Source organism: Fulvia fulva, chromosome 11 (assembly GCF_020509005.1).
Source record: "Fulvia fulva chromosome 11, complete sequence".
In the NCBI taxonomy this organism is placed as follows: domain Eukaryota; kingdom Fungi; phylum Ascomycota; class Dothideomycetes; order Mycosphaerellales; family Mycosphaerellaceae; genus Fulvia; species Fulvia fulva.
Window position 1 is genome coordinate 255,968 of NC_063022.1, and position 17,133 is coordinate 273,100.

The window sequence follows — 17,133 nt, forward strand, 5'->3', positions numbered from 1 at the left end:
CATTGGAGAACAAGTTATCTCTGCAATCAATCCCGATGTCTCCTTAAGGCTCAGCCTGTCAACACTACTGAACGCTTTGCTTTGATCCCAACACAATGCTAGTGCTAGATCGAATACCATGAATCAAGCTTGATAAATGCCGTCCTTCAACGAACAGTATGAGAGAGTCTGAAGAAACCTGGAAAACGGCATGCACGCGTCGCGTCGAGCTGCGCGTAGTCACGTTACGCCAAGAATATTGCGAACTCTGGATGATGTGCTTGATCAACTCATCGTTCTTGTCTTTTGATCTTTACATCAACACACATCTGTCCTCCTGTCATATGCTGCTGGCCAGCCAAGTCCACCATATCCATCTCTCCTCCATGATCTAACAACACAACGTTCGGCAGCTCTTTCCTACGTACGACGAGAGCACCACTTTGCTGCCCCGTTCCTACATTTCAATGCCTACCATTACGAGAGCATGCCTGCTGGCGTTACGCTACCTAGCGTCTCTGCCATTATTTCTGGCACTGGATGTACCACAGGTCCCGCTGAAGTCCTCTAAACAGCCGAACATGGTCTTTATCTTGACGGACGACCAGGACCTCCACATGGACTCATTGTCGTACATGCCGTATCTCAAGAAGCACTTGACAGATGAGGGTACATCGTTCAGTCGCCACTACTGCACAGTGGCCTTGTGTTGCCCATCAAGAGTCAGCCTGTGGACGGGAAAAGCTGCACATAACACTAACGTAACAGATGTCAACCCACCTTACGGTATGTCGTCTCCACTATCTTCTTATAGTGCTACTCCCAACTTACCACCTCGGTAGGTGGGTATCCTAAGTTCATCTCTCAAGGCTTCAATTCTGCTTACCTACCCATCTGGCTTCAAGAAGCTGGATACAACACTTACCATGTCGGCAAGCTATTCAATGCTCAAACGGTCGACAACTTTGCTTCGCCTCATGCAGCTGGCTGGACGGGATCAGAGTTTCTGCTCGACCCATTTACTTATGAGTATCTCAATGCGACCTTTACACGGAATGGGGAGGAGCCAGTATCGTATGAGGGACAATACACCACCGACCTCGTTGCTGAGAAGTCCTTTGGCTTCCTGGGCGATGCATTGGCGAGCGACAAGCCATTCTTCCTGACCATCGCGCCGACTGCGCCACACAGCAACGTCCACATCGGCTCGAACATTATCGATGGGAACTTCTCCGAACATTCAAACGTCCAGTCGCCTCCAGTCCCTGCGAAACGACACGAACATCTCTTTGAAGATGTCATTGTTCCACGCACGCCTCATTTCAACCCAGACGACCCACATTCAGTTTCGTGGATCGGCCTTCTTCCAAAGCAGAATCAGACAAACATCGAAGCGAACGATCACTTCTACAGGTCTCGGTTGCGTGCTCTTCAAGCGGTTGATGAGATCGTTGACGATCTGGTGAAGCGACTTGACGAAGCTGGTATTCTGGACGAGACGTACATCTTCTTCTCTACTGACAATGGCTACCATATCGGACAACACCGACTGCAGCCAGGCAAGCAATGTGCATTCGAAGAGGACGTCAATGTACCTTTCATCGTTCGAGGTCCTGGCATTGCACGCGGAAAGACTACGGACATCGTCACATCACATACCGACTTGGCTCCAACGTTCCTTGCGCTCGCTAATGGACACGTTCGAGACGACTTCGATGGATCAGCTATACCGGTCACTCAGTTAGACTCTGAAATCACGGCACAGCCTTGGAAGAACGAGCACGTCAACGTTGAAAGTTGGGGCATTATCATGTCAGAGGGGAAGCACGGCGCGGTGCTTTACCCGAATCACACCTACAAGGCATTACGAGTGATCGGTGACGGATACAACCTGCTGTACACAGTCTGGTGTAGCGGAGAGCACGAGCTGTACGATCTGACTATGGATCCATATGAAGCAAGCAACATCCACCCCGACGCGACTCGGGCTTCCAAACTACCCCCAGCAAACATTGTTTTGGATAGCTCACGACCACACCGCGCCGACCAGCAGGTTCTCTACACCAGCGATGTGGTCCCATCGGGAAGCACCATCGCGAACAGCGCAAATGCACTGTCCGTGCCCAAAGTTCTGCACCGGCTTGACGCACTACTCATGGTGTTGAAGACATGCAGAGGTAGAGAGTGCACACATCCTTGGGAGATGCTTCACCCCAAGGGTGATGTGCATGACCTCAAAGACGCCGCAGACCCAATCTATGACCACTTCTATGAACATGAACAGCAGCGAGTCAAATTTGACAAGTGCGAGAAAGGCTACATTCTGGAGAGCGAAGGTCCACTGCACATCAAGCCCTACTTGGAGGGCATAGGAGGCTAGAGTCTTGGTCGCTCGCCTTATTTTGGAGGCTTGAACATCGGTTGTACCGCCGTACCGTTGCTCAACACAACTTGACATCCATAGGCCAGGATCGCGGCAGGTGTATTAACCTCTTGATCCAACTGATATACCTGCAAAGTCGATCTGGCGAGCGGGTCCGGAGTTGGCTTCAAGGACCACAGGTTGAACGTCTTTACGGGAGCTACCGGCCCACCGTTGCTGTCATACGCTGTGTAATACCACACGACTGTATCGTATCCCACAACGGTATCAATCCAGGTGGATTCTTGGCTGCTACTATCCTATCCAGTCAGTGACCAGAGACTACGGCCGAACCAGTCGGCTCATGATCCCTTCAGAGCTGCCTTGATGAAGTCCTGCTTGCCAGTCTCGATAGGATATTCGCTATGCTGATCACATCGCTGTTAGCTGGCCAATACTACATGGCGTTGCCGCGCCTTCTTACTGCATAGCCGTAGCTCATCCAATTGGAATCGCCATATACTGTCATATCGTCTGCTATGATGGCGTTCGCGGTAGTGTCTGCGTCGTCCAAATCAGAGGCTATGTTCGATGAAAAGTTCGACATCCTGTCGCTCCAGAGCTTGGCTTCGGCTGAGGCATGACAGCTCGTGGCATGGCCTGAGTTCATAAGACATACCAAGATGTGCAGTGCGCAAGATCCTACGGAGAAAGTGGTTTGTGCCATGGCTGGAATGGCTGATGGAGCACCAAGACCGACACTGTGCGAATCGACGGTCTTATAAGTCTTCCCAACAAAGCTACTCACCTTCGGAACTTCTTGCTCTAGACGACTCTTCAGTAATCCCACGGCACAGTCTACCACGCAGGACGGAAGCGGACAATGCAACAGCAAAGCTAAAATATCGTGAACCTAATGAAGCTTACACCGTATAGAGCGGACATTTTGCGAGGAGACGGCTCGAACGTGTCAGGATTATACCTCTGGGCGGATACATTCTCAACTGTTTTCTGCGAAACTCTGCTTCGACTGTTGCTGTTCGGTTCCTGCCCATCGCCACCCGCTCTCCAGTCCCCCTCAGCCGTATTTGCAGTTCCCAGCTTGGCAATGCAGACCGCTCGGCGAGTTCCCGCAGTACTGGATCTTCTTATACTTCCAGCTTCTGTCCATACGATCTGTACCCTGAACACAATGTACCTGTTCTTGGTCAGCCATGTTGGTGAGCCCGGTCACGACTTGCAAACATACTGTCCAGCCCTGGAAGCACTGCTTCGCCCACTTTTCGCCCCCACAACCGCAACCTGGCAGGTAGCAGAAGCCAGCGGCCAGGTCTGAACACAGCGCCATGGCAGCTATGACAGCATAGAAAAGCTTCATTGTGGTCACTGACCGAGATCGTCTGGGCGCCGACGAGGTATGTTGCCCGGGGTGGAAATGCTTTGGGTCGACACTTTGCTGCTGGGCAGAGCGACCATTCTTATGCTCTTCCCAGCCAGCCTAGCTGACTACGGTGTGACCTCTGGAGTTCGCGGATGCGACAATGCCTGTAGGCTGTGTAACCAATTCAAAGACCTACGTTGGTTGCACGATACGGTGGTTTTCTTTGTTCTCGATCACATCTGGCCCGCCTTTGGGGCGCACTACAGGCCTCGTGCGAACCACTGTGCACCGAGGACTGCGATCGGACCAGGAGGATTTTCGCTTTCTTCCGCAACTTCGACTTGTTCCATCTCCACATCGAAGCAGACGGGGCCCATGAGTACTCAGCTCACTGTTCTTGGCTCAAGGCTTGAGCCTACGGCGCACCAGTGACGGAACGAGGAGCGACACCTGTTGCGTACACGTACTCTACGACTCACAAAATCAGGCGACAGCAGGCACTGGCCCAGGTATGGACACACCATCATACCACCAGCTTTGTCGGCACAATGAGACTGACAAATAAGCGTTCGAAGGTCTGTATTACTCCTGATATTCTGTCGTTGGCATTATCTTCCATCATAGGAGGTAGCACATATGTCATCATCAGCTAGTTGCTGAACTTCTCTGGAGCCTTCTTGCCGGTCAGCTTCTCGCCAGTCTCGCGGATCTTGTCGGTCTACATCACAGTCAGTACATCCAACAAAAATCATGACTGTATCGTCTCGGACTCACGATCTTCTCGTTGGTGCTGCGAGCCTTGGCTGGGTCAATGTTGTGGCCACTCTTCTTGCCTAATGGGTCTGATCAGCATCAACTACTCCCGACGATAGGCTGTGTAATGAACTACCGAACTGCTTCTCAACGGCGTCCAGGCCCTTGTCGAGGTAGTCCTCCTTTGGTTGGTTTGGGTCGGCCATGTCGTGTGTTCTGCTTAGATATAGTTATAGGGTTGGTTCTGACGAAAGTAGGTGAACAGGTACAGATCAGAGCACTTCGAGCTCTACTTCTATGATCCCCAGCGTCCTGACGTAGCCACATGTCGCGCCATCGTGAAGATAGCTAAGCTCCACCAAGCACTTTGGCACAATGCTTCGATCTCCAGAGCTGGGATCTTGTTTCATGTGAGAGCTACGTCATTTTACATGGGGCTGAGACAGACTTCGGGCGATCTTTGACAGTTTCCAAACGTTGCATCTCTCAGGGGGACACTGTAGCGAGTCTCATCCGAGAAGCAATACCACCATCTGTAAGCTGCAGAACAAGGCGAAGGAAGGAACGAAGACGACAAGGCACTACACCACAACGCCACTGGAATCCTACCATTTATCCCTATCCCTGCTCATCTCCGCCACTATCCGCACAACGATATAGCTTCAGCTTGCCCTCGACACTGTCACAACTTTCACAATTCTACAACTCATTAATCCACAAAGAAATCGACAAAGCAACAATGGCCACCGTAAAAGCCACCACAGCAGTCCCAGCCCTCTACCGCATCCTCCTAACCATTTTCGAACCCCTCGCAGCCTTTGGCGGCATCATCCTGATCCTCACAGACCCAGGCTACTACCTCTCTGGCATGACCCGCGAAAACCTCACTTCCTACCCTGCTGAATACAACTTCCTCCTTTGGCAAATCGCAGGCGGATGGACGTTTATCGTCTTCACCGAGTCCACCACTTTGAGGTTTGTGGACGACTTGAGAGTGTGGAAGTTTTTGTGTATGGGAATCTTGCTTTGTGATGCGCTTTATACGCATAGTACGGCAATGGCGGTGGGAGGCTGGAGCGAGTGGTTGACTTTTGGGAAGTGGACGGGGCAGGATTTGATCGCGGCTGTTATGACTTGGCCTTTTGTGTTGACAAGGGTGGCGATTGTGTTGGGGATTGGGCTGAGGACGCCGGGTGCGGTGAAGAGGGCGTGAAATGCTGATGCCCGGTTATTCAATAGGGTGATTTGAAAGCGGGCATGGCGGAAGTTACGGATCAGGGCGGGCCATCATATTACACCAAGAAGGGGGTATAGCGCGAGAAGAAAGAACCAGAGCTCCGTGTCCGCAGGTCAATTACATCGGCATCAGCTTGCCAGACTTGATGTCTGCTTCTGACAAATCCTTCAACCGGGTCCTCATGGTCGAAAGCGAACTCTGCTCTCCCTTCGCGGGACCATTGCATGAGGTTAAAACCAGGTCCTCCTTTGACCGGTCCATGAGGTCCATGAGCCTTCATATAGTCGTTGCACTAGAACTCACAAATCAGTCTCCACCACCCTCACAACGTACCAAAAGAAAACAGAAAAAACTCACCACTTTCGAATACCCCCACCGCGTCGCACTAGCACTCCCCTCCAAAGCCTCAGTCTCCCCATAATCCGCCAGCGCCTCCTCCATTCCCGCAACTCCCACATCCATCAGATCAATCCCCGCCTTCTTCGCATATCCAACAATCACCTCTTCAAACTCCATGTCCTCAAACTCGATGGTTGGTTCTGCACCGTAATTGGACATCTCACTGACATTCGTGAAGTAAAGCGCCATGACCAAACCCAAGTCTAGGAATTTGGAGTCCGCTTTGAGCTCACCAACTCGATCGACTGCGTTCAAGCACGCGAGTGCTGCGGCACAGATGACGGAGGAGAGGGCGGCTACTCGCTCGCCATCGTCGGCGTGCATCCAGCAACCGCCGTGGGCGCCGTGTTGGAGGAATTGCGCGAGGCAGGCGCAGGCGGCCCAGGCTTGGTGGATTTCGTTTTTGCCGAGGGTTGAGGAGATGAGTTTGCACTGCAAGAGTTAAGCTTCTGCTTAAGTCACGAGTCCAGTGTGTAGGTTACGACCCACCAGCTCTTCAATGAGATCGAGCACAGCATAGTTCACGAAGTCATTGTACACGTACATCCCAAACATATCAGGATCTCTCTGTACCGCCTCTTTGCAATTATCGCTCAGCAATTCCAGTGTTGCTTTCGTGAAGACGTGTTTATAGCCTGGATGGTCTTTGGCTGGCTTGTCGAACATTTTGTCCTTGCTCTTTTCTTCTTCCTCATCCTCATCTTCCTCTTCGCTGTCATCCTCGTCGTCTTCATCGCCATCTTCTTTCGACCAGTCTGGAGGCTCAAAACACACGTACTCGTACGCGCCCTCGAATGGTGTCTCGAGGAACTTTGTCTTGATGTCTGTACGCGTCTTGGACGCGTCGGTCGTGGAAGATGACATCTTCGCGTTCTTTGCTGGGCGTTCGGCGTCGGGTTGGGAGTCGGAGTCGGAGTCAGCGAGGGAACGTTTGGCGGGAGGCATTTTGATGGGAAGGCGTGAGAGATAGAGGCACGTGAGAGGAACTGGGAAGACGAGGATCTGCTCAATGCGATCGCTGTAGAGTTCCGGGATTGCAACGCGTCATTTCATTGACTTTTGTGACACGCTAGCACGCGTCATACGGACCAAAGCGCCCACCTCCACCAAAAAACAACACCACATCTTCAATCGGGTTTTCTTTATCCAATATCAGGCCCATTGCAACCAGCAAATTTATATACGTATCTGGATACATCACTGAACAAATTGTCGCGCTTGGATTGGCTATATGTGGTGTTGTTGTCGCATGCTACCGTCGCAAACTTTTCACCTGTTTCTTGGATTGGAGAAGCTACTGCAAGATGACCAAACACCTTTCAACACCTCAAAAGAATCAGATAGTAGGAGCCTATCACTACTGCAGACTTAAGGGCATCAAGTGCTCGCAAAGAGACCTTGTTAAGACCTTCAACCCGCTCTTCGCACCCACAAGGCATCAGGTGCGCAATGCTCTGGACACTGCAGGCTCAAGACGGCCATATCACCTTCCAGAACCTCCAGCTTCCGGACCAGATCAGCTCTTATCCAAGGAGGACTTGGACCGGTGTGAACGGCTGCTTGAGAACTACCACAGCAGGGGTCAGAAGAACGCAGTAGATACACATTGTGACTATAGACGCAGCAGAACGAAGAACAAGGTGGTGTGGATGTGAATAGAGAGATAGAACAACACCAGAAATGAACATAATCCCACCAGTTATTTTGGGCGGTTTGGTCAGTGTGGAGCGTGGCTAGGTCCACGAAACACGTGAGTGTAAGCGGTTGCCGACATGGCTTTCATGCTGAGGTCAAAGTCGTGTCGTTAGTCTCATGTCGTATTGATAGCTGTACGTATCCGCAATCGTTGCCCATGAATCATGAGTCTTACATCTCGGGAGCCATTCAAACACATCGCGTCTCGTTCACATATCGTTCATCACCTCGCCGGACATCTCACTCGCCATCATCCCTCAGAACTCCAGTCCCAACTCCTCTTTCAACTCCTCGACCGCCTCAGCATCGAGTCTCTTTCCCTGCTGACTCTCCGCGGTAAGCACCACATCCTGCCAAACTCTCGATCGAATCTTCTTCCTTGCGTCACAGCTCTTCTTCATCTTGCTCCAACGCTCTTGAACTTCCTTCTTCTCGACCTTGCTCACAGGCTTGACGTCGCCGCTCTTCAACTTCTTCAACCTAGCACCCAGATCGCGCTTCTCTTTCTCAAGCCCATGAATGGAAGCCTTGAGTTCGGGAAGTGGTACCACGTGGGCACCTTCACGGAGACGTTGACGGAGCTCTTTCTCTTCAGCTTTGAAAGCAGCGATCTCATCGCGAAGTTGGGTGGTGAGGGTCTCCATCTCGGCGAGTTTGGTCTCTTGTTCTTCAGACGGTTCTTCCTACAGTAGATTTAGCGGAGCACGATAGCACAAAGTCTGCTTCAGCTCACCTGCTTGGTGTGGTACACAAGTTGCTTGCCTGCGTTGCGGCCTTCGATCTCGCCTTTCTCGTGCAAGTCTTTGAGAAGCTTGACACCTGCAGTCTTGGCGATCTTGCCTTGCGAGTTGCCACTGATCTCGACGGCGCTGAAGGGGCGGTTCTTGTCGCGAAGGTAGTTCTTGATCCATACTGCTGATTCGTCTGCGTTGAGCGTCTTCTGCTTGTCACCGCTGGCGGTGGCTTCTTTCTTGGTCGGTGCCATTGTGCTGTGGAGAGGGGATGGTGTAAATGCGTGTAGATGGCAGTGGTAGAAGAGGTCGTGATGTGTATGCAGTGGAAGCGGGTGTAGATTGCGTGAAAGATGATGTGCGAAATGAAGTGAGGTAACGTTGGGATAGGCAACGAAGTGAGGTTGAGAAGCTCAAAGTTGGGAGGAGGAAGCTGCGTGCACAGAGCGTACCTTCCTCACTCGCATGCTGGAGGGAAAATAAGCTTATTCTTAATGGGACCGCACCTGCGACGTAGATGAGCATTCGTGGCATTCGTGTCGTGACTACCGACCATTATACGCCGAGCTTACGCGCCGCATTGCTGAACAGCACGGTGCCGGCAATGACCCATGCAGGCCACCATATGTTCCACACTACAAGGTTGCTCCAAACACCTTGAGCTGTCCAGCCTTTTGCGATCTCGAGCAAGACCCACCCAAGATCTTGCTTCAGGTACTGGCTCAACGCATAGATCATCAGTGGCGGCGAAGCCATCAGCCATACCAGCGTCGAGAGAACGCTTAGGGCCACGTCTATCGACGAGGTCTGTTGTTCGCGTTTTTCATTCTTGCTGGTGAAGAAGGTCGCCGGTCGGATGAAGCTCAACGGCGAAGCCAGCAGACCAACGACCAATGCCAAAGAGAAGTTGATCGTTGCCCATGTCGAAAGTGTTGCGCCAAGGAAGAGCAGCGAGAAGGACTGCATCATCTGCAGTTGCTGCGCTGTCGCCTTGAAGTTGCGGACGAGCAGGATGCTGATCTGTATGGCGAAGATGTAGCTCAATGCTGACACAACACCATGCGCAGAAGGAAGTACCTGGCAAAGAGTCAGTATGTGAGCAGCTCGCATTCACGCACGTCCAACGTACCGCCTTGTTGAGATGTGTGAGTGCCCACAGCGGTATGCAACTCGCCAAATGCACCATCAGCACGACAGTAGCAGGCACGAACATCTTCCGCTCCACCGTCTCTAGCTCTGCTTTCGGTATAAGAGCAACGTCCTCGCCTTCTTGTATCGCGACCACGGCTTTCGCCTTTAGCTTCTCGCTCGCGCCACCAGCCGGCTTCTGTTCTCCCGGGAATTCCTTTGGACCTTTGCCGCTCAAGACCCATAGCGCCAGCGCATTGACACTGAAGCTGCCCGCCACTAGCATCGCGGCTGGTAGGTAGCTTCCGATACTTACGAAGCGATGGGTGTTGAGCAGAAGGTAAAAGAAGAAGCTCTGATGGAATTTCTCCAGCAAGTTGTTGATCGATCGAAAGACACTCTCCGTGACTCGACCTAGACTCATCTCGTCATGCCAGCCATCGCCAACAGTTTTGAGCGTGATCGCATCGACGTGGTATGCCATGAACGCAGAATGTGGACCAGTAGCGTGCCCAGCAGCTTGCGTCATGACACCCTTTGCCAAACACTTCAGCCGATCCTGGTACTTATCGGAGTGATGATGCATGCCGTGGAGGCTGCAGCCGACGTTCATCTGGCTGCTCGCGACAGAGACGGCTGTGTTCAGCAAGTCGAGATTGGGCAATGCACCATTGATGCCGTCGTAGAGCACATCGAGCTTTTCGAATCGCTTGCCCCATGGTCCGACTGGATAGTCCAAAGCAACCGCTCCTTGCAGTGCGCCTGCTTTGACCGGCAATGAACTAATGTTTCGAGATGATGTTGGGGTCGTAGACGTGCTGTGGTATGCAGACACCCACGCTTCAGGGCCATAGGTGCTGTCGTCAGGGAATAGAACAATGATATCTTTACTCCATATGCTCCATCTCTTGAAGTACTGCGCCAGAGTCAATGCCAGCGCGACAGCGGAGTAGTTCACTTCGCCGTCAAAGTTCCGCCATGCTGCGATCAGGACCATCGCCTCGGTGGCATCTGCGCGTGGACCTTGGAGCAAGCCATAGATGTTCGTACCAGATATCGTTTCCCCAGCGACCTTGTAAATGTACGTCTGTCGTGCGTTCTTCAACCCAATTTCTCCCAGTATCCTGTACAGCCCGTCCACCCTGTGCTGTTCATCCTTCTGCTGCCCAAGGTTGTATACCTCCTGTCGATATGCTCGGAAGACATTATGCTCGCTGCCGCCAAAGTATGTATGAACCTGTCCTGGGAGGATGGCGTTCTCGGAGATGTATGTCTGCCGTGAGTATTCGTTAAGTGGCAGCAGGAGGAGCCATGCAAAGCCAACCAGGATCAGGAGGGCACTGAGATATGGAGGGAGCTTGAGGAGGATGGGCGATCTTCGCAGAGTGAGGAGGCGCGCGGCTATACAATGTCTCTGTCAGCTGAAATGGCATCTCCGCGACTGCATTGGACCTACAGAGCGCCATACTTGTGCTATATCATGAAGATGTCGTGGTGAAGGATATTGATGAGAGTGTTCATGAAGCATTGATGAGCCACGTTGCTGGACGCAGCCCCAGAGTTAGTTTCGTGTTGTGCCGGAGGTGATCGGATGCTTGCGAAGTTGCGAGTGGACTTGATGTTTCCTGCAAGTGTCGCATGCCCACCTTCTGTCTCTACACCAATGCATCCTCGATAGCAACGACAGACATCAAGATGGCCAACAGCTTTACTGCATACGTGCCAGACGCGCGAAGGATACGAAGTTACCTCCTCAGACTTCCGCTCGCGACACGCGGCTTGTTGGCCATCATCACAGCCCTATACATTGCCCACTGGTTCGTGCCGAGTATAACAGAATGGGGCGCCTTGATACCGCAGAAGATCAACATCTCGACATGTATGTGTGGTCACATGCTATAGGTGTAGAGAACCCGCTAACACGGTCCCTCAGTATACCGCCTCAACACATATCCCCTCATACACCGCGACATCTTCCACTACCTCCTCAACATCCTCGCCTTCGTCCCGCTTCTCGAACGCTTTGAATCAGAGCACGGCACGATCACGACCTTTATCCTCTTCACCGGTCCTTTTGGTCTCTTACCCGGTGGCCTCTACACCCTCCTCGAGCGCTTCATCTTCCATCTGAATGGCGCAGCAGTGGGAAGCAGTGTCTGGGTTTTCCTTCTCCTCTGCAACGAAGCGATGAAGCAGTATCGAGTAAACCCTTACTTCCAGCTCGGCGAGGATATCAAGATCCCTACCTGGACGACGCCGCTGTTCCTGATCTTGGTCATCAACTTCTTGATTCCGCACACGAGTCTGCTCGGACATCTATGTGGTGCTGCAGTGGGTCATCTTTGGGGACTGGGATATATCAGATTTCTGGCGCCGCATGACAAGATCTTGACGTGGGTTGAGGGGAAGTTGAACTTGCTTGGGCGGCTGCCGCATTATGTCAGCGTGGACCAGAAGACATATGGCAGGTATGGAGTGCTGCCAAGTACGAGACAAGGCCCGGCGCCTGGAAGGGGAACGTTGGGTGCCGCTAATGGAGTTGCGGTTGGACCGGTGGGGAGTACGCAGAGGCTAGGGCCTTAAGAGATAGAAGCATAATGGACATATGTGATACCCAGCCATTCCTGGCACTGCGACACATGTCGACCTCCTCGATATGTGGGCGAAATCGAGCATAACTGACCCAGTCATCATTGGTGCGCAGCCTCAATACACGGAAGGTGGGTCGGGAGACGCGCGCCGCTATTCAGACACCAACTCTTATTGAGCTTCGAACAGCGGGGGCCCAAAGTGGTGCCTTACCATGCAGTCGTAACTGTGCCGCAGAACAGAATTATCTGGACTCTCCCCAAGCTGCACTGTGGTGCAGCAAAGGACTCTTCATCGACGGACTGCGCCGTCCCGAAAGTTGCAATAACTGTACCAGGACATCAAGAGCCTACATGGGCTCGTCTTCCGAGAGAGCATTCAGGGATGAATAGCTTGTACGAGGATGACGAAGATGGCGACCTCTTCGCGTTATTCGTACTCGAGGAGGTCCCCATCAGCGTGAGCACCAGCCATCTACTGAGCCGTATGCATCGCTCACAGGCTTGGATGCAGATGATCAATGAAGTCCTACAGCGAAACTATGAGCACGCCGACGACTGGTACTTCTGCCTCGCCGACGACTACGACAATATACCGGATCTAGGCGGCGACTGGGTGGCTGGTACCTACCAGCCCATCGATGAAGACTGGTACTCCCCAGGCGTAGGCGCTACGATCGAGGAGGTCAAGGAGTATATTCAGAGCGTACCGAAGCCACCGAAGCCGCTGTCTAAGGTCCACTTCGCAATCTTGGATCGTGATCGTTATGAGAGGCATGATCAGATCCTGATTTGTAAGATCGAAGGAGAAAAAGTGCAGTGCATACCTTGTACTGCTCCGTGGGCGGCGGGTTGGCTTGTGTGACATCAAAGGGATACTTGGGAAACTCGGTGGGAGTGGAGGACGCAGGCTGGATAGGTGCTGTAAGTAACGTTTGCTTGCACTTCATCCGCTGCATCAGACAGCGAGAGAGTTCCTGCTACAGCCGTGTACAAAGCATCACCACGGAGAGCCATCCACAAACGAGCATAGCTATAACGATGACGACTGTTGTTCTGATTTACATGTCTGGAAGGGCGCCATATCAGAAAAGGACTCGCATATGGCTCTCGCGTCCATATACGTCACGTTCTCGGAACTCAGATACTCGAATGATGTTGAAGCCGAGCCATTTCAGTGGCTGGAGCTATTTGTGAATGTCCTCTGGGAATATCAACATGACTGGAAGCCAATGTCTTCAACACCCACTGCACCAAAGAGGCGGGGCCCGGAATCTTTCTGTCGATCTCCACTGTGTACTGCGGCCGCTCTAGGTCGGCCAGAACTCTTCCATTGGGTTTCAGACACACCTAGGGCTCTTTCGAAGGCCCAAAAAGACCGAACTAATGCTCCAGATCGCAGTGGAATGACGCCACTCACATGGGCTGCTTACAATGACCACGAGAACGTGGTCAAGCTGCTTCTTCAATACAGTGTTATCAATGTCAACCACATGACGAAGAGTGGCAGTACCGTGTTAATGATCGCCGCTCAAAGAAATGCCGTTGGCGTGATGGAGCTCTTGGGCGAAGATGGCAGAGCGGCTGTGAGCGGCGTAAGCCCTGTGGGTCCTACAATCGAAGATGTCGATTGAAGACAGCTGAGCATCTGTGCACGGTGTGAACCCAGCAACCATCTGCTTGGAGCCTCTCGCAGTCGTTCGGACAGTCGTGTGTTATCATGCGTTCGGAAGAGGCTGAAGCATGAACAGGTCAAGGGTGCTGCGTACATGAAGTGCAGCAATTAAGGGCCAGGCGGAAGTATCCCCGCGAAATGTTTGGTGTCTGCGTCCCACGAGTGGTACGTGATGGCGATCTTGCTGTGGATGCTGTGTTGAAGTTTGGTGGATGTGCTAGGACTGCGCCGCATGCTTGCTTGAGCTGTGCCACCTGGCGCCCGATGCAGAAGCCTACGCAACGGGCATTTGTGGGCTGGATGCTCAGACTGTCGGCCTCCATTTTTGGAATCTTGTGACACAACTAGCTGACCTTACAAAAGCTCTTCCTCGTCGACCGCCACGTTCCGACTTGAAAAGTTCTACATGAAAAGATGGACTCCTTCTCAAGGCCTTCGCCATCTTCAGGGCACCTCTTCGTCAGACTGGCAGCTGTCGTCCAATATGAGCCCTGCAGAATAGAGCTGCCCTAACTCATCAAGGACCATCCCGTCACTTGGACTTGCTCCGCCGGCGCTGGAGTTGGGGTCGCGGCAGACACCAACATCAACGGCCTTCGACCTGGAGATCCAGTCATAACATACCTTCTCCACGACGTCTCTCCGCCAAGACGCGGCTATATCGTCAAAGTCGCTGCCAACCTAACAGGCAAGGTACCTGCGGCCACCTCGCCGTCCGCTGCAGCAGAACCGCCGATGTCATGGCTGATAGCAGCTGCGATCACGATGTACTCCATGGAAAAGGCCTTGCCTGGAGACAAAAAGTTCCTTGGTCCCCAATTCCCCAGAAACATCCTCGTCCTAGCCGATGAGTCCGCAGTACCTCTTGTGCTGACTTGGATGCTTCATGATACGTTTCGCGGAGTGACTGGCCGTATTTGAGCTTTTCGACTCATTCAGTTCAAGCAGGTACGCCGATATAGGCGTCGAGCTGGCTTTGAAGCATGGTGCTAAATACGCTAGGAGGGTGATCAGAGCAGATGATGCTGATGAGATTGTTGAAAGACTTCGAGAAATGGTTAAGCAGCATTCGAAACCAGGGGAGATGTGGCACTCAGAGACTGATGAGATTGGGGTATTGATTGATCTTACGGGTCGAGATGCTCTAGGGCCGATGGCCTGGGAGCTACTTTGTGCTGATGCTGTCAAGTTTCAGTTGCCGAGTATGCTGAACGTTCGGAGTGAGGAACTTGAGCTTCACAGCTTGAGGTCGGGCTTGGTGCAGTTGGTTGGCGATGGCACATTGAATGCAGATGAGCTCGTCGTGGGAAGCTCATACGCGGGGTTGCAATCGTCGACGTGACGTGAATATCCATACGCATGTACGTGTATGTCGTGCTTTCCCAAAACGGTGGTCCCGCTTGCCGCGTGCGAGCAAGGGGTGGGCGCATATTCTCTGCATCACAATTTAGTCATATGCATCACGCGAGCACTTCGAGAGCTCACATCCAGATCATCACTTCGAGACAAGACCTCAAGACAGACCATGAAGCACCACTCATAAGCACATCCTTTGGACCAAACAATTTAACCAAGTTTTCTCAAAATGCCAGGCGCCAACCAAGCCCCCGAGCACATTGCCGCTCAGGAGAACAAGAAGCCGCACGAGGACCCCAATGCAGAGAAGACTGATAGCGGTGACTTTGTCATCCTGAGCGACAAGAAAGAAGGCTCGGCAGGTACCAATCAGAAGTCTGGCGAGCAGAGTGCTAGTCACGCTGGAGGTAGGATCGTTTTCTTGACCACCCAAAAGCGCTCATGCTGACGTGGCTTCAGAAGGCAAGCAAGCAGAACCAGCAGAGGAGAGTGGAGTGCCCTCACAAAAGGTAAGACGAGGTGAAGCGTTCGAGTGATGTGAGAGGGAGTGGTATGGCTGACTGTGGATGCAGTAATGCCGCCGCGGTTGCCTTCTGCTGGATATCAAACGGAACAGCTAGATAGGAAGGAGTGGTCTCGATATGTCCCTACACGAGAGTGAGATGTCTGAACTTACAAGGAAAGCGTGAGTATTCTGCATGGTAGTCATGGTCGTAGCAGGGAGCCATGTACATACGACAGACCTTGCCTTGTGGCCGCCACCCATCTTCCTCTTGCTCAGCCGCTTACCAGAATTCCCAAGTCCACGCCCACGTATCGATCCATTGACAGATACCCAGCTTTAGAATACTCAGATGATGCTTGCCATGATATCCCGCAACAGGTGCAGTGATTATCGTAACTGCCATACCACGTTGGCAGATGCTAGAGCGCCCTGCACGTTCTCAAGCACAGCCTCAATCTGAGGCCAATATAAGCCATGATCATGTCCTAGCTTGTGGACCATTTCGAACATCTCGGACACCGTGTTCGCGACCTTCAGGCTGTACTCCGTTCCATCAACAGGTCGCGCTACGCCGAGGCATTCACATGCATGGTAATGCTGTAGCCATGACCGCAATTTGGGCCAAAGTCGCTCGGGATCGTCTTTCGCGGCTAGACCCCCGGGGAAGTATTTGCCAGCCAGAACAAACGGGATCGCGAATGACATGTGAAGGTGGATGTTTGCTTTCTTGTGTTGCGGCGAACACTGAGACCAGTGTATGTACTGTGCTGCGTCCAGATCCGGTATGTGGAACTTGTGGGTGTTTCCTCGGTAGTAGAGAGAGCCTGCTTCAGATCTGATCTGCCGGCAGACTTGTAGTAGCCGTGGCTGCCTTGGATATGTAGCATCGGCGCCGGTGTGATAATTGATCACTGCATCAGTAGGCATGGTCATGGCGTAGATGGTGTTTCTCAGCTCGGCAGGCAACTCGAGCAGCGGACTCATCTGCTGTACACTGTCGCCAGCAGCCGGTGAGGTGCCCTTAATGACGGTGTCTTCCCGACATGACCTTGTGCTGTCCATGCTGCTGTTGTTGTTGTTGTTGTTGAGGTGAATGCGGGGCATGTCGATGTTGGCGAGGGAAAGTGCAACGCTGAGTCAGAAAAGTCAAAGTCGCGTCTGATCGCGTCCACGGAGTCCTTCGCGAGCTGTTCGTGTTTAGATTCGACAACTTCGACTTCAACAACGACGACACTGACACTGCACTTTCACTTCTCTGTTCAGCATTGCATGTGCCTTCTGTACGACCTCACGACCTCATGACACACCAATAAACATACACAACCGGGCCAAGAGGGCCGCAAT

The 17,133-nt window shown here is 52.5% G+C and overlaps 12 protein-coding genes across 12 annotated transcripts; 5 read left to right on the forward strand and 7 right to left on the reverse strand.

Moving 5' to 3' along the window:
* Window positions 1-446: 446 nt before the first annotated feature.
* On the forward strand, window positions 447-2,359 carry CLAFUR5_12603 (Arylsulfatase; the record flags this gene model as incomplete). The annotated part of the gene is made up of 2 exons (XM_047911751.1): window positions 447-765; window positions 822-2,359. The coding sequence occupies 2 exons, from the start codon at window positions 447-449 to the stop codon at window positions 2,357-2,359; spliced, it is 1,857 nt and encodes a 618-aa protein (XP_047768080.1).
* Window positions 2,360-2,703: 344 nt separating this feature from the next.
* Window positions 2,704-3,068, reverse strand: CLAFUR5_12604 (uncharacterized protein; the record flags this gene model as incomplete). The annotated part of the gene is made up of 2 exons (XM_047911752.1): window positions 2,704-2,769; window positions 2,826-3,068. The coding sequence occupies 2 exons, from the start codon at window positions 3,066-3,068 to the stop codon at window positions 2,704-2,706; spliced, it is 309 nt and encodes a 102-aa protein (XP_047768456.1).
* Window positions 3,069-3,419: 351 nt separating this feature from the next.
* Window positions 3,420-3,719, reverse strand: CLAFUR5_12605 (uncharacterized protein; the record flags this gene model as incomplete). The annotated part of the gene is made up of 2 exons (XM_047911753.1): window positions 3,420-3,539; window positions 3,591-3,719. 2 exons carry the CDS (start codon window positions 3,717-3,719, stop codon window positions 3,420-3,422), a joined length of 249 nt encoding a protein of 82 aa, XP_047768086.1.
* A 652-nt stretch (window positions 3,720-4,371) lies between these two features.
* On the reverse strand, window positions 4,372-4,681 carry CLAFUR5_12606 (uncharacterized protein; the record flags this gene model as incomplete). Its single annotated transcript, XM_047911754.1, has 3 exons — window positions 4,372-4,440; window positions 4,497-4,555; window positions 4,612-4,681. 3 exons carry the CDS (start codon window positions 4,679-4,681, stop codon window positions 4,372-4,374), a joined length of 198 nt encoding a protein of 65 aa, XP_047768085.1.
* Window positions 4,682-5,214: 533 nt separating this feature from the next.
* Window positions 5,215-5,688, forward strand: CLAFUR5_12607 (uncharacterized protein; the record flags this gene model as incomplete). The annotated part of the gene is made up of 1 exon (XM_047911755.1): window positions 5,215-5,688. One exon carries the CDS (start codon window positions 5,215-5,217, stop codon window positions 5,686-5,688), a length of 474 nt encoding a protein of 157 aa, XP_047768084.1.
* Window positions 5,689-5,767: 79 nt separating this feature from the next.
* Window positions 5,768-7,056, reverse strand: CLAFUR5_12608 (uncharacterized protein; the record flags this gene model as incomplete). The annotated part of the gene is made up of 3 exons (XM_047911756.1): window positions 5,768-6,004; window positions 6,070-6,543; window positions 6,601-7,056. The coding sequence occupies 3 exons, from the start codon at window positions 7,054-7,056 to the stop codon at window positions 5,768-5,770; spliced, it is 1,167 nt and encodes a 388-aa protein (XP_047768079.1).
* Window positions 7,057-8,063: 1,007 nt separating this feature from the next.
* CLAFUR5_12609 (Homologous-pairing protein 2) lies at window positions 8,064-8,791 on the reverse strand (the record flags this gene model as incomplete). Its single annotated transcript, XM_047911757.1, has 2 exons — window positions 8,064-8,489; window positions 8,540-8,791. The coding sequence occupies 2 exons, from the start codon at window positions 8,789-8,791 to the stop codon at window positions 8,064-8,066; spliced, it is 678 nt and encodes a 225-aa protein (XP_047768078.1).
* A 301-nt stretch (window positions 8,792-9,092) lies between these two features.
* CLAFUR5_12610 (GPI transamidase component GAA1) lies at window positions 9,093-11,131 on the reverse strand (the record flags this gene model as incomplete). Its single annotated transcript, XM_047911758.1, has 3 exons — window positions 9,093-9,614; window positions 9,667-11,066; window positions 11,122-11,131. 3 exons carry the CDS (start codon window positions 11,129-11,131, stop codon window positions 9,093-9,095), a joined length of 1,932 nt encoding a protein of 643 aa, XP_047767655.1.
* Window positions 11,132-11,303: 172 nt separating this feature from the next.
* Window positions 11,304-12,248, forward strand: CLAFUR5_12611 (Rhomboid protein 2; the record flags this gene model as incomplete). Its single annotated transcript, XM_047911759.1, has 2 exons — window positions 11,304-11,544; window positions 11,599-12,248. 2 exons carry the CDS (start codon window positions 11,304-11,306, stop codon window positions 12,246-12,248), a joined length of 891 nt encoding a protein of 296 aa, XP_047767656.1.
* Window positions 12,249-12,638: 390 nt separating this feature from the next.
* Window positions 12,639-15,270, forward strand: CLAFUR5_12612 (uncharacterized protein; the record flags this gene model as incomplete). The annotated part of the gene is made up of 3 exons (XM_047911760.1): window positions 12,639-13,047; window positions 14,617-14,779; window positions 14,931-15,270. 3 exons carry the CDS (start codon window positions 12,639-12,641, stop codon window positions 15,268-15,270), a joined length of 912 nt encoding a protein of 303 aa, XP_047767657.1.
* Window positions 15,271-15,513: 243 nt separating this feature from the next.
* CLAFUR5_12613 (uncharacterized protein) lies at window positions 15,514-15,859 on the forward strand (the record flags this gene model as incomplete). The annotated part of the gene is made up of 3 exons (XM_047911761.1): window positions 15,514-15,691; window positions 15,744-15,793; window positions 15,857-15,859. 3 exons carry the CDS (start codon window positions 15,514-15,516, stop codon window positions 15,857-15,859), a joined length of 231 nt encoding a protein of 76 aa, XP_047767672.1.
* A 317-nt stretch (window positions 15,860-16,176) lies between these two features.
* CLAFUR5_12614 (uncharacterized protein) lies at window positions 16,177-16,851 on the reverse strand (the record flags this gene model as incomplete). The annotated part of the gene is made up of 1 exon (XM_047911762.1): window positions 16,177-16,851. The coding sequence occupies one exon, from the start codon at window positions 16,849-16,851 to the stop codon at window positions 16,177-16,179; it is 675 nt and encodes a 224-aa protein (XP_047767652.1).
* Between the last annotated feature and the right edge of the window lie 282 nt (window positions 16,852-17,133).